Source organism: Chiloscyllium plagiosum, unplaced genomic scaffold, assembly GCF_037043375.1.
Source record: "Chiloscyllium plagiosum isolate Xiang-an unplaced genomic scaffold, Cpla_swu_hap1 HiC_scaffold_37, whole genome shotgun sequence".
Taxonomy (NCBI): Eukaryota; Metazoa; Chordata; class Chondrichthyes; order Orectolobiformes; family Hemiscylliidae; genus Chiloscyllium; species Chiloscyllium plagiosum.
In genome coordinates this window covers 7,035,729-7,049,894 of record NW_028270175.1, presented here as the reverse complement: position 1 = coordinate 7,049,894, position 14,166 = coordinate 7,035,729, and the positions used below count along the sequence as shown (strand labels likewise).

The following is a 14,166-nucleotide window of genomic DNA, read 5'->3' as shown; positions in this document are numbered from 1 at the left end:
GCGTAATATGACAGCAGCAAGAGAGGAAAGCACCAAGTGCAAAGGGGAAATTAACTAGTGAGTTACAACTGATGAGGAGTAACACAAACACACTGCAACAATGGTAAAGATCATAAGACCATAAGACATAGGGACAGAAATTAGGCCATTCAGCCCATTAAGTCTGCTCTGCCATTCATAGCTGATAAGTTTCTCAACCCCATTCTCCCCCTTTCTTCCCATAACCCTTGATCCTCTTGACAATCAAGAACCTATCTCTCTCACTTTCAAATATACACAATGAGATACAAAATGACAAAATCTCACCCTAAGTTACAAAACTCAGGGAAATCGAGCACCTTTCACCATTTCACATGAAAGATAATTTGGACATATTTTCAATGTCAAGTTGGGGAAATCCTTTGATTTCCTTTGATTTAAGAGTCCAGTTAAACCCAAATTTCACCCCAAAAGTGGGTACCCAATTGACTTGAGCGCCCCCAGCCTCAGCAACTGAGCCTAGGTAACCATAGAAACTGAGCCCTGGTAACCATAGGGCTGGTTAGAGGAGCCATCACTGTTCTCTCAGACTGTGTACCATTTGTTTTAAAAAATATTAGACCCTCATACTCTCACCAAAACTCCATGGTCCCTCAGACCCAGTTTGGCCCCTCATATCTCCTTCTACCCTTATGAACCCTCTTACTGCCCTTGCCACTACCAGCTACTCAGACAATGCTGGAGAAACTCAGCAGGTTTGGCAGGATCTGTGGAGAAACAGAATTAACTTTTGATTCTGGTGTGACTCTTCTTAAGAGCTATTCTGCTCCGTCTTTGTTTCAGATTTCCAGCATCTGCGGTTTTTGTTTTTGCCGCTCACCCACTATCTACCATTGGCAAATATCAGGAGATCTGAAGCAATAAAGAGCAAATTTATAATCTTCTAGCAATCTAATGTACTCGAGTGAAAAACCAACCCGTGTTCTTGAAACCCATGCAAAGCTGTTAACACTCATTAATGTATTCAGTCAGTTATAAAAACAAATTTCTATTTAGTTACAACATTAAAAGCAAATAATCCTTTCATAGCCTCTTTAAAGTGTTAATCACGCCATGAATGTGGAATCCTGTGCTGAGATAAGTGCTCCAAGAACTCACTCAAAAATGTGGAACAGTTGGTCATAATGTATATTATCCTACATCAGAGAGCCTGTCAATCAAAGTCGTCCAGTATATGGTCATTTTTCTTTACTCTAGTAACTTAAGGCTGTTTGTTTTCCAATGAACTGTGGACTTAAAGAACTTGAGATTGTGACACTTGAACAGACCCTTGCCCCACTTCAAGGGCACTACATCTACTCATGCGTTTGTGACTTCTGTTTTTAAGACACTTGTAATCGTGAATTTGGCACCCAGTTTGAACTCTGCTCTAACTCCAAATGAAGCTGCTGGATTTGGGCTTCCTTACTGTATGATTCCTACCCTCCTTTTCTCACTGGCAGGAAGGGTACTTTTAGTTTTGCGTTTTCATCTGCCTTTCCCAGCTGAGGAGATGGAAAGTTAGACTATGCTAAAATCTGACAATCCGTGTTACTCTGATTATGGGTGTGGATTCTTTCCAAAAATGGGGAAAGAAGTTAATAATTCCCACGATTAAACATGTCCATAAAGGAAGTACAGAGAATTGTGAACATAGCCCAGACTATCACGCAAGCCAACTTTCCATCCATTGACTCCTCCTGCACTTCTTGTTGCTACAGAAAGGCAGCCAACATCATCAAAGACCCTTCCCACCCTGGTTATAATTTCTTCCAACCGCTTCCATCAGGCAGAAGATACAAAAGCTCAAACACATGTACCAACAGGTTCAGGAACAGCTTCTTCCCAGTTAGTATTAGACAGCTGAATGGACCACTCACATTTCAAATCCAATGCTGATCTTGCTTTTTGTGCACCTTCTCTACAGTTGTAACTTTGTCTTCCTCGCTCTGTTCTATTGCCCTATGATCTTTGTATGATTAGATTAGATTCCCTACACTGTGGAAACAGGCCCTTCGGCCCAACGAGTCCACACCGACCCTCCAAAGAGTAAACCACCCAGTCCCATTTACCTCTCACTAATGCACCTAACACTATGGGCAATTTAGCATGGCCAATTCACCTTACCTGCACATCTTTGGACTATGGGAGGAAACTGGAGCACCCAGAGGAAACCCACATAGACACGGGGAGAACGTGCAAACTCCAAACAGATAGTCAGCCGAGGCTGGAATTGAACCTGCAACCCTGGTGCTGTGAGGCAGCAGTGCTAACCACTGAGCCACCGTGCTACCCTTAATGACATGATCTGCCTGTAATGCATGCAAAACAAAACTTTTCACTGTACTTAGGTACATGTGACAATAACAAATCAAAAATCAAATCAGTCATAATACAGTGGAATGCGCTCAGATCTTAGCAGCCTGTCTGTGACATGTAATTGACCAGCTGTTTTGCAGTTGTTGTCAATTTCGCCGTGAAAGAGAACTGTGACTTTAAATTCTGTCTTTAAATTTGGCAAAGCAAGCAAAAACACTTAAACGTTTTAAATATTTCAAAACTGTCAAAAAATTTAACATCAAACCCTGATTAACAAGCACCTGATTCAATAAAAATATTCTTTTTTATGATTAATAGGGGGCATGGTTCTATTCATCCTTTTGCTTTTGAACATGCTATAATGTGTTGTGTACAAGCCACCAGCTGCAAAACCAATCCAGTTCCTAATTCACTTTTGCTACGTTTGTCACTGGAGCCCTCAGACGCACAGAATGGATTCAGTGATGACACACAAATCTTTTATTTTTCAAAAGGATCCTTTGCGTGTAGGGGTTAGGAGGTCATGTTGAGGTTGTACAAGACATTGGTGAGGACACTTATGATAAAATGTGTCCGGTTCTGGTCACCCAGTTATAGGAAGGATACTATTAAGCTGAAGAGGGTTCAGAAGAGATTTACCAGGATGTTGCCAGGTATGGAGGTTTGAGTTATGAGGCTGGATAGGGTGGGATTTTTTTCACTGGAATGTGAGGGTTTGAGAGGTGACCTGATAATAGTTTTAAGGGATATAGATAGGTTAATGATCATTGTCTTGTCTCTAGGATGGGGGAATTTCAAGACTGGGGCGGGGGGGAACACTTTTTAAGTTGAGAGGAGAAAGATTTTAAAATGTCATAAGAGGCAAATTGTTTACACAGACAGTGGTTCACGTGTGGAATGAATTTCCTGAGGAAATAGTGCATGTGGGTACAATTACAACGTTTAAAAGACACGAGGATAAGTATATGAACAGGAAAGGTTGAAGGGATGTAGGCCAGGAGCAAATGGGTGGGACTAGTTCAGTTTGGGATTGAGGTCAGTATGAACTCTTTCTGTGCTGTTTGATTCTGTTGAACATTGGCAGAGAAAGAATGATTTTGATTTGAACAAGTACGACTTAAATAAAAGTTGTTTTGCAAAATTAATACAATAGAGGGAAAGGATGGAAAATATTATTTGTCACACCCTTGCATTGTACTTGCAAAGGTGAGCATGCACCAACACTATCTGGTTTCAACATTTTGAGGTGACTGTTGAGTTAGGCAGGAGACCTGGGATTTCCAGTAGGTAACTTTGAAATGCAATTAAAATTTCACGAGTTGGAGGGTCAAGCTTGGGGGGAGTGTTGTTGAGGCTTCATTTGGTGCCTCCTTTGGCCTATAGAATCCAGCTCAGATCTGAGGGAATCTCGTCAAACCATCCACTCTGTTTCTCTCCGCGCAGATTCTGCCAAACCTGTTGAACACTTTCTCATTTTTTGTCTCAGTTTTCCAGCGTTTGCAGTCTGCAGTGATAGAGGATGGAAAGCTGTTGAATCTGTTGACTTAGCGTCTTTAACAAACAAAGATACATTTTGTATATCCTGCACTGCCAACCAAACAATCCATTACACTCTGTTCCTGTACATAGAAACATCGATGAGACTTGAGTAATGCTCACCCCCCCAAACACAATTAAACACCCAATTAATGAACAGATAAATCTAACTGAGAGTGACAATGTGCAGAGTTATAGCATCTCTTATTGTCAGGCATGCCAGAGAAAGTGTGCAGTGTCTGAGTAAGTGTTTCAAAGCATCCTGAATAAATAACTATCTATCTTGATCATTTGCAGTCTGCCTCACTCATTCTGCTCCCTGTAAATATAACACTTGGCACTTCGGTGAGGGTGTGCAGAAATTGACCTTGTACTTCCTTGCTTTCTGCAGCAATTTGGAACCAGCCTGTGGAACCTGGAGAAGCCATTTGCGATCAGTTTAATTTCGGGGAGCAAAGTAAACGCAGATGAAGGAATGAAGGTTGGTGCTATGCTCTCATTCTCGCCATCGCTGCCCACCCTCATTGTGAACTTTCCATATTATTTACTGCATTAACTGATTAATATATATTATTTACTGAATTAATTGATTAATATACATAGATCGCTAGTCATACAACCTTAACCACAATTCCACATTTTGTGTTGCAAGCTTGTTTGCAAATTTCAGATAAAAGCACAGGAAGTGTCGAGGTTTTGTGTTCAGTCCTCCTGAAGCAAGCTATTTCTTCTTAGAAGCATAATTTCTCGGTAGTAAAATTTCTTACTTTTGTGGTTGTGAGTTGCAAGGGGAAGTTTGGCCCTTGCATGAGTGAAGGGGAAGGGGGAACCATTCAGCTGTGCGCCTTCCCCAGTTTACAAGAAGCTGGCTTATCATTGTCTGTTGTTTTTCAAAGATCAGAAAGCGATTAGCCAACTGTCAGGTGTTGTTTTCAACAATCGAGGCGTTTTGAGATGTTTGTTTTTTGAGAAAAAAAATTTGCAATTCAACCTCAAATAAAAAAAAACGAGGCGGTGGGGATGTGTAAAACCTGCCGGAGCAAAACAACTTATTCTTCAATGAAACATGTTGCTGCACACAGGCACACTTTGGATCGCCAACTCTGTGATCGCATTTTCTGCTGCCTTTGCTCGTGCCATTGGTCTCTTGATGTGGCAATCTTCATGGTGTAACGTCTTCCCACACCAGTTGGGAAAGGGGACAGGCTCCTTGGGCTGACGTTTCTTGATGGTGCCGTGATCCTGATGCCAGACTCTGTTCTGGATCAGGGAGCAGAAGGACTCACCTCATGGTCTTCCCAGAGTTGGGAAAAATCACCATCCCTGTCCCATTGCCTGCCAATTTCTGGCCTCTACAAGAAGCCCATTGACTCATGGAAAGATCCAATAACATTACCGTCGTTTCCCCTACTGACCCATTGTTGGGTCTAATCAATTATCTGTCACTGCCCAGGGATTGCTCTCTACTGTTTTGACCCCATCATGGCAAGACCCCTCAGAGGCAGGAACACTTGGGAAGTCTACCAGAGGGACTGTTCTCCTGGTCTTCTGTCCCAACCCAGCTCTAATGGGCTGGGGTCGTTTGGCCCATCGTTGTCTAACTGGGTGATTCTTGATGCTCAGTGTCGTTATAATTTCAAAAAAAAAACTAATTGTTGCAAAAACCTGTCGCAATGCTGCAGTGCCATAGTTCCTTGAGGTAGACCACAAGAGACAGAAACAGAAGTAGGCCTTTCAGCCCAGCTCTGCCATTCAATGAGATCATGGCTGATCTGGTCACCCTCCACTCCACTTTCCTGCCTTTTCCCTGTAACCTTTTAATTCCCTCATTGATTAAAAATCTGTCTCTCTCAGCCTTGAATAATGCAGCCTCGCCAGCCCTCTGTGGGAAAGAATACCACAACTTCACAGCAAGGTTTTAGGGAGTGACCTGCAGTTCCTGGCAACCACTGTCATATCCCTGAGACTGAAGTTAAAATGAGAGTTTCTACTGAGCTTCTTTTAAATTCCAGAGGAGGATTGGAATTGAGGGTGGGTGTGGGTGTGGTGGGTAGGGGATTGGGTGACAGCAGCTTTGTACAAAATGCAAAATCACAAGTAAGCTGCAAAACATGTTTGTTAGTTTAATCATTTCGAACCAGTGCAGGAAATAATCAAAGAAGGGGTGACGTTTTGATGAACTGAAAATCTGCATCTTGCATAGTTTGTGAAATGTATTCATTAAAACTTTTGAGATGGCAGCAGTTTTTCGAACTGTACAGATTACCTATTTAATTTGTGGATGTTACCTATTCCTGATGTAAAGTGTTCAAAAAATGTAATGGAGCAGATTTTCCTGTTTGAATGTCTCGACTTGCAAGTGGAGCATCGAGAGGGAAATGTGTCCGAGCTGTGCAATCTTTTCTGGCCCACTCACATCTGAACATCTTGAGCTTTTGTATGCTACTGTTAATGAGGACTCTTTTCCATGGTAATGTCAAAACATTACAGAAGGTGTTTCAGTCATGCTGCCAGAAACACATACACAGGGAGGCACTGCTGCCTCACAGCGCCAGGGACCCGGGTTCGATTCCCACCTCGGGCGATTGTCTGTGTGGAGTTTGCACATTCTCCCTGTGTCTGTGTGGGCTTCCTCCGGATGCTCCGGTTTCCTCCCACAGTCCAGAGATGTGCAGGTCATGCTAAATTGCCCATAATATCAGGTGCATCTATCAGAGGTAAATATAGCATAGGGGAATGTGTCTGGGTGGGTTACTCTTCGGAGGTCAGTGTGGACTTGTTGGGCTGAAGGGCCTGTTTCCACACTGTAGGGAATTTAATCATAATCTAATCTATGCTCCAAACAGCTGGTCTGCCTCTTGACTGCAGGCAATGAGATTCCTGATTTCATCCTAACAGAACGTGCTGGAGAAACTCAGCAGATCTGGCAGCATCTGTACAGAGAGAGAGAGAAGGGTCTCTGAACTCCAAATGTTAACTCTATTTCTCTCTCCATAGATGCTGCCACACCCAATGAGTTTCTCCAGCCATTTATCTACTTGTTTCAGATCTCCAGCACCCACAGGTCTTTGTGGATGCTCAGAGCAAGGTCCAGGCTTCAGTTTACACTCGAAAGAATCAACTTTAACTGTACAGTCAAAGCAAAATCCATCACATGTTTCCCACTTAGGTTTCTTAGTGTTGTACACACGTGCAATCTTTGTCTGAGTTATTGATTGCTGCGATGAATGAGTTCAACAGTAACAGGGCTTTCCAGGCACACATTTCTGGAAGTCCTGCCTCTTCACAACATTGCTACCCACAGAGAGATCCATCGGATCATTCCGCTCTTGGAGTGCATTATCCCATCCCATGTGGCTGGTTCATTGGGAAGAGTGTGGAGCAAGCTGGGCTCCTGAGTAGAGTGGATTATCAGCACAGGAAGTGGGTGGAAGAGTTCAGGAATGTGTGGTGCAAGCACAAGATGGTTGGAGGTCAAGCTAAGCTCGCCTAGAGAGCATTCTCCTCCAGATCTGACAGGTTCTTTGTAACACCATTTGGAAAAGAAGTGATGGGGGAGCGTTCATCCTGCTGTGTTTCATTAGGCCCAGATTCTAAAAGGAGATGTGGGGATTGACCAATGGAGCCATTCAGAAGGGAATGAAAATGTTAACCTAACTTCATGGAACTAGTAAGGTTTGCTCATAATTATTTACAGCCTGTTTGACACCGTGATCATTTGAAATGTATCCTATCTAAGATGCACCTTACACACATCTGTTGGCTTTCCAATTCTGGGACGATTGAGGGAGACCATCCATGGAAGCGCAGCTCATGACATGCATAGAGAATGGTACTTGCCATTTCAGGATTTGCAATTTCAAAACTGACTGATTTAATTGCAAGGTTTTGTTTCTGTCGGAAGGCTATTCCTTCATGATATGTTCTGGTTACAGTTTGTAGCCAGTCAGATACTTGCTGACTAACAGTTGATTCCTCAGCAGACTTTATGACAATGCCAATGTCGCAGTTTTCATGTGCAAGGTTATTTTGAAATATATGGACCAGAAATGAACCTTAGAAGTGCAGCTTTGTTAAATATCAAATAGCTGACATTTGGGAAATGTTTCAACTCCTACAGCCCTTTCCTCCTGCCTCCCTTTAAGCAATAAAATGTCTTTTTTTAAATGATTCTCTAAAACACACTCCCACATTCACCACAGTTCATGCAGCAGCGGTGTGGTTACTTTCTTGCAACTATTTTTTGAGTTTACTTGTTTCATTTCTCAGGTAGGAATGTAACATCCTGATTGTGACTTCAGGATAACTTTATTCATTGTTATTTTGTGTGTCCAAGGCATATTGCATTTCCAGGAACTATCAGTCTGCTTTGAGAATTGGGCAGATGACCTGGGCGCTCTCTGTTTGTCTGTGGCTTAGATTCAGTGTCATCGTTGAAAATCAGTCAATCTCTGAAACTGGTTCCCCGTCATCATCGATCAGAAGTGACAAATTGTGGTCCGTGTTTGTCACTGCAGCATTGGGTATTTGATGAAACTGACTTCTCTCCAGAAGTATTGCATTTTGATACAACAAATAAGGGCAGGACTTATACAATTAATAGTAGGGCCTTTGGCCTAGTGTTGTAGAACAGAGGGGTCTAGGGATTCAGGTACATATTTCTTAGAAGTTTGTGTCACATGTAGACAGGGTGGTTAAAAAGATGTTTAGTACGCTTGCCTTCATTGCTCAGTCATAAAGATATACAGCACGGAAACAGATCCTTTGGTCCGTGCCAACCAGATATCCTAACCTAAACTAGTCCCACCTGCCAGCACTTGGCCCATATCCCTCTAAGCCCTTCCTATTCATATACCCATCCAGATGCCTTTTAAATGTTGCAATTGTACCAACCTCCACCACATCCTGGAGAGGGTTCAGAAGAGATTTACCAGGATGTTCTGGGTATGGAAGGTTTGAGCTATAAAGAATAGACTGGGATCTTTCTCACTGGAGTGTTGGATGGTGAGAGGTGATCTTATAGAAATTTATAAAATGCTGAGGGGGGAGGGAACAGGATTAATGGTATTTGTCTTTTCCCTAGGATGGTGGATTTCAAGACTAGGTGGTACATTTTTAAGGTGAGCGCAGAGAGAGAGTTTTAATAAAGACATGAAAGGCAAATTCTTTACACAGAGGGTGGCTCGTGTGTGGAATGAGCTGCCAGAGAAAGTGGTGGACGTGGGTAGAGTTACAATGGTTGAAAGACACTTGGTTAGAGATATGGGCCAGGAGCAGGCAGGACTAATTTAATTTGGGATTTTGTTCAGCATGGACTAGTTGGACCAAAGGATCTGTTTCTGTGCTGTATGACCATGACTCTGTGAAACTGGATAACCATGATTTCTCAGCTTGAGCACGTCATTACATGGCTCTGAGATTAGTTAGCAGGGGGATTCAGTGTGGTGGTTTGCTTCTGGGTCTGACTCACGGCCTTTTTGAGCATTAAATGTTGAGAAACAGGACAAAGTGGAGCTCCTTGCCAGGATTGGAGAAATTTAACACTGAGTGGATAGGCTGGGGTTAATTAGGCCCTTTTAAAGTCTAATGGCTTGCATGGAGTCCATCTCTTTCTGTTGTCACTGAGGTTAATAACCAGGAGCACAGGATTGGTAGATGGATTGGAGCGGACTGAAGGGGTAATTAATTCCCCTGGGGGTAAGATAGCTCTGCAATTCACTGCTTGAAAAGATAATAAAGGCAGCAACCTGCAGTACATTACAAACACACCTAAATATGTACTTGAGATGAAAGCTTATAGATCAAATAAGGGAAGGTGGTATTAACCTCATTGGATCCTTTTCAGTCAGTACAGATACCGTGGCTCGAATGGCCTTTTCTGTGCCTTAAATCTTTCGCCAAATGGGATGGCCACACACAAGCAGTCAAATAATTTGTATCAATGAAATGAGAGTTTCCTTTTGCTAAAAAACTTAATGGAACCTTTAGGTCAACTGTTGTGATTTCATCATGATATAATTATTTTTAAAAGTCATAACAAGCACACCAGAGAAAAATAAATTTGCTTAGCGTTTATCTAGGCTATCAATAGAAACTTCTGGCAATGATTCACTCTCAAATCTTGAACCACTTCCTCTCTTTGCAAGTTCCTGGATGCATTGGATTTTCGTTTTGGTCTCTAAAGCAAATCCTATTTTGTAGTTGATGTTCAAACCCTTTGCAAATGATCTCATAAAAGTTGATCCAGTCTTGTCCTCATTCATGTTTCAAAGTACTGTGGGAATTGTCTTGTATATTGGCATCTACTGGAAGAAGATACAAAAATATATCAGATTGCTGAATTGAATAACATGAAATAGGGTGTGTCGTGTTTTGAGAGTGGAGATGCCTTAAGCAGTTCACATAGACTCCTGCTGTTCAGCAAATTGACTGAATGTCCTGTCCTTTTTTGTTAAGTTATTCATTCAGGGATGTGAGCATTGCTGGCCAGGCTAACACTTATGACCATCTCCTGTTGCCATGGAGAAGGTCACCTCCTTGAAACGCGACAGTTCATGGAGAGCAACTACACCTGCAGTACCATTAGAGAAAGAGGTTCAAGTTGGGATGAGGGATTTCAAGACTAGGGGGGCATATTTTTAAAGTGAGAGGAGAGAGATTTTAAAAAGACGGGCAAATGTTTTACAGAGAGGGTGGTTTGCGTGTGGAATGAACTTCCTGAGGAAGTGGTGAATGCAAACACAATTACTATGTTTGAAAGACGCGTAGGTAAATACATGAATAGGAAAGGTTTGGAAGGATATGGGCCAGGAGCAGGCAGGTGAGACTAGTTTAGTTTGGGATTACGGTTGGCATGGACTGGTTGTTCCGAAGAGTCTGTTTCCCTGCTGTAAGACTGTGTGACATTGTATCGACCAAGAGTGAATGAATGAACTACAGCATGTTCTAAAGTCAGGATGGTGAGTAGCTTGAGGGCAGAGTTTGCAGGTTTTCCTATGTGTCTGCTGCCCTTGTCTTTCAAGAGGTCATGGGTTTGGGAGGTGCTGCCAAAGGCACTTGGCTGAGTTACTGCAGCACATAAGTGTAGGTGGTACACCCACTGCCACTGAACATCAGGGATGGATGGGAGGAGGGCGGGAGTTTTGATGGTGGTGTTTGGGTGCTAGTATCAAAGCTGCATTGTCCCTCCTCCTGAAGTTGGCGATTGCTATAATGTAACTCCTGAGATAGTGATAGGCCTTGAGTAATTGACCTTAATTACTAATTCATCCTCCACTGTAGGCAAGCCATCAGGGCATCAAGCATTTAATTTTGCTGGGTTTTTTTGCATATTGTAAAGAAGATTTCAGTGTTTAGAAATGGAATGCATTTACTTTGGGCAGTCTTTATGAAATCTAAAGGAGAATAAAATTTCTGTGACACGTCTTGTTTATCCTTCATTTCAAGCCTACAATTTATCTCTTACAAAAATCCACATACAGAATCATGGACTGTTATGGCACAACAAGAGGCCATTTGGCCCATCATGCCTGCACTGGCTCCATTACCCACTACCAATCTCCTGCCTTTTCCCCATTTCCCTGCATACCATTTCTACCCAAATAACCGTTCAATGCCGTCTTGAATTACTCAAGTGACCAGCTCTAAACAACTCCAGAGATTTTGTTTCCATGACAATATGAGAAGTGAGATACTTGATTCACTCGGTTCAATTTTCCAAAATTCCCTACATTCAGGGAAGATCCTATTAAATTGGAAAATAGTGAAAGAGATTCTTTAATTCAAGAAAATAGGGAGACAGAAAACAGGCAACATATATAGCTTCATGTATGTCAGAGGCAAGATATTTAAATAATTATGGATATGATAAATAGGCAAAGTCTTTTCCCTGGGGTTGGGGAGTCCAGACCTGGTGGGCATAGGTTTAGGGTGAGAGGGGAAAGATATAAAAGAGACCTAAGGGGCAACTTTTTCACGCAGAAGGTGGTACGTGTATGGAATGAGCTGCCAGAGGAAGTGGTGGAGGCTGGTACAATTGCAACATTTAAGAGGCTTTTGGATGGGTATATGAATAGGAAGGGTTTGGAGGGATATGGGCCGGGTGCTCGCAGGTGGGACTAGATTGGGTTGGGATATCTGGTTGGCATGGACGGGTTGGACCGAAGGGTCTGTTTCCATGCTGTACATCTCTATGACTCTATGTTATAACAGGGCACTTTAGAAAAGTTCAGGGGAACTGGGTAAAGTGAACATGGTTGTGTGAAAAGGAAATCATGTCTAACCAATTTATTGGAATTAGGTAATGTTTCCTCTGGCTAAAATGAACAGGTGAATCTACTGCATTTAAATTTGCAAAAGGCATTTCATAAAGTGCCCCATCAAAAGTTATTGTCAAAAATAAAAGCTTATGGCACAGGGCCTAATACATTGGCATTGCTAGAGGATTGGCTGGCTAACAGCAAACAAAGCGGGTATATATGAAAGATTTTCATGGGTTGGCAAGGTGTTATGTCAGGTGTGCCACAGGGATCAGTGCTCAACATTTTCCAATTTATATAAAATACTTGATGTGGAGATAGAATATATGGTTGCTAAAATTGCAGATGACCTAAAGATAGGCATGTAAGGTATGACGAAAGCATGAGCGTTCAATGGGATATAGATTGGTTAAAGATCTATCTAGCAGATGTGGGAAAGTGTGAAATTGTCCATTTTGGTAACAAGAACAAAAAACAAGCATGTTACTGTAATGTAGGAGATGGCAGAGCTCTGTGTTTCAGAGGGATCTGGGCATCCTAATACATGAATGTGTAAAAGGGTAGCATGCAGACTACAGCAAGTAATGAAGGAAACTAACCGATTGTTTCTCTCACAATAAATGAATATAGAAGTAGAGAGGTTATTCTTCAGTTATGCAGGGCACTGGTTTGACCACTTCTGGAGTGCTGTGTGGACGATTGGTTTCCCTATTTAACCGGCATTGGAGCCCATTCACAGAAGATTTACAGAAGGTTTACCTGATTAATGCCTGGAATGGGTGGGTTGTCTTCTGAGGACACGTTGACCAGGTTAGGCTTGTATCAGCTGGAATAAAGAGCAAGTTACAACTTGATTGTGGAAGATTCTGACAGGCTATGAAGCATGGATATGGAGATAATGTTTTGTCTTGCAGGACAATCTAGAACAAGGGGTGATTCTTTAAACTGAAGAGTTGCCCATTTAAGACCAAAATAAGGAGAAACCTTTTCTCATAGGACCACCTGTCTTTGGAATACTCTTCCTCAAAAGACAATGGAATCAAAGTCCTTAAAACTTTGTATGGCTGAGTTAGTTAGATTCTTGATTAGCAAGAGGCTGAAAAGATTTGGGGGGTTTGGGGGCGGGATAGGTAAGATGTAGGTCCACTCAGCTATGATTTTATTGGATAGTGCAGTGGATTCAAGGGGCTGAATGGCCTATTCATGCTCATCATTGACATGTTTCGAACTGAACTGGTACCAGGGTCTGTCATTCTAGTTATTTAACAAATAATAGAGGAGAAAAATATTCTCAGCAAGTTGTACAGGTTTGTTTCATCGGAATCTGGAGCTAAAAAATGTTTGAGATCATTTTTGGTTCACACGTCTCAGCTGGATATAAATAACTCATTCAGATGAGACCACCAGTTCTGAGGCTCTATATTTTAGAAGAGAAAACAGAATGTTTCTTTGAAACAATAAACACATTCACTGCGCTTTAAGGCTTGTTTTCGAAGAACCTCCTTGTTCTTGGGCTCTCAGCTGCCTCTCACCCAGTGGCGTAAGCGTTGTTGTTGAACGGACCTTTCGAAAGGTTGTGCGTCACTGACTCTTGAGTTTGGCATTCCAGTACAACATTTGTGGTTGGGAATGGCGTCTCCGTGGTCACCCGCCATTAATAGGAGATCATTGGCTCCAGTCAAAGCAGATTTGAGATCTTCATTACACATCCACTTTTGATCAGTCTCATGATTCCTTCCCCCTTTTTGTTTGACCTTCCTACACCATCTTCATTGCCATTGGAAGAACAATCGAGCCAACTGCACTGACACCCTTTCCTGGGTGGCCCTATCTCTTTCTCTGCTGGGGCTCCATTAGGATGGACCGGGTTGTTGGTTTTATTTTAGCTCTTCCACCCGGCACGGCGGCACAGTGGTTAGCACTGCTGCCTCACAGCGCCAGGGATCCGGGTTCAATTCCTGCCTCAGGCGACTGACTGTGTGGAGTTTCCATGTTCTCCCCGTGTCTATGTGGGTTTCCTCCGGGTGCTCCGGTT

At 42.5% G+C, this 14,166-nt stretch overlaps 1 protein-coding gene across 10 annotated transcripts in view; it reads left to right on the top strand.

The window, feature by feature from the left end:
* Positions 1 to 14,166, top strand: part of pik3cd (phosphatidylinositol-4,5-bisphosphate 3-kinase, catalytic subunit delta) — a 235,114-nt gene that overhangs the window by 159,190 nt on the left and 61,758 nt on the right. For all 10 annotated transcript variants that reach the window (XR_015753428.1, XM_087980286.1, XM_087980282.1 and 7 more), the window contains one exon: positions 4,265 to 4,354. Coding sequence is in view for 9 of the 10 variants with exons in the window: in XM_087980286.1 (XP_087836412.1) it covers positions 4,265 to 4,354 (90 nt within the window). In the remaining variant the exon portion in view is untranslated. The remainder of the gene's footprint in view (positions 1 to 4,264; positions 4,355 to 14,166) is intronic.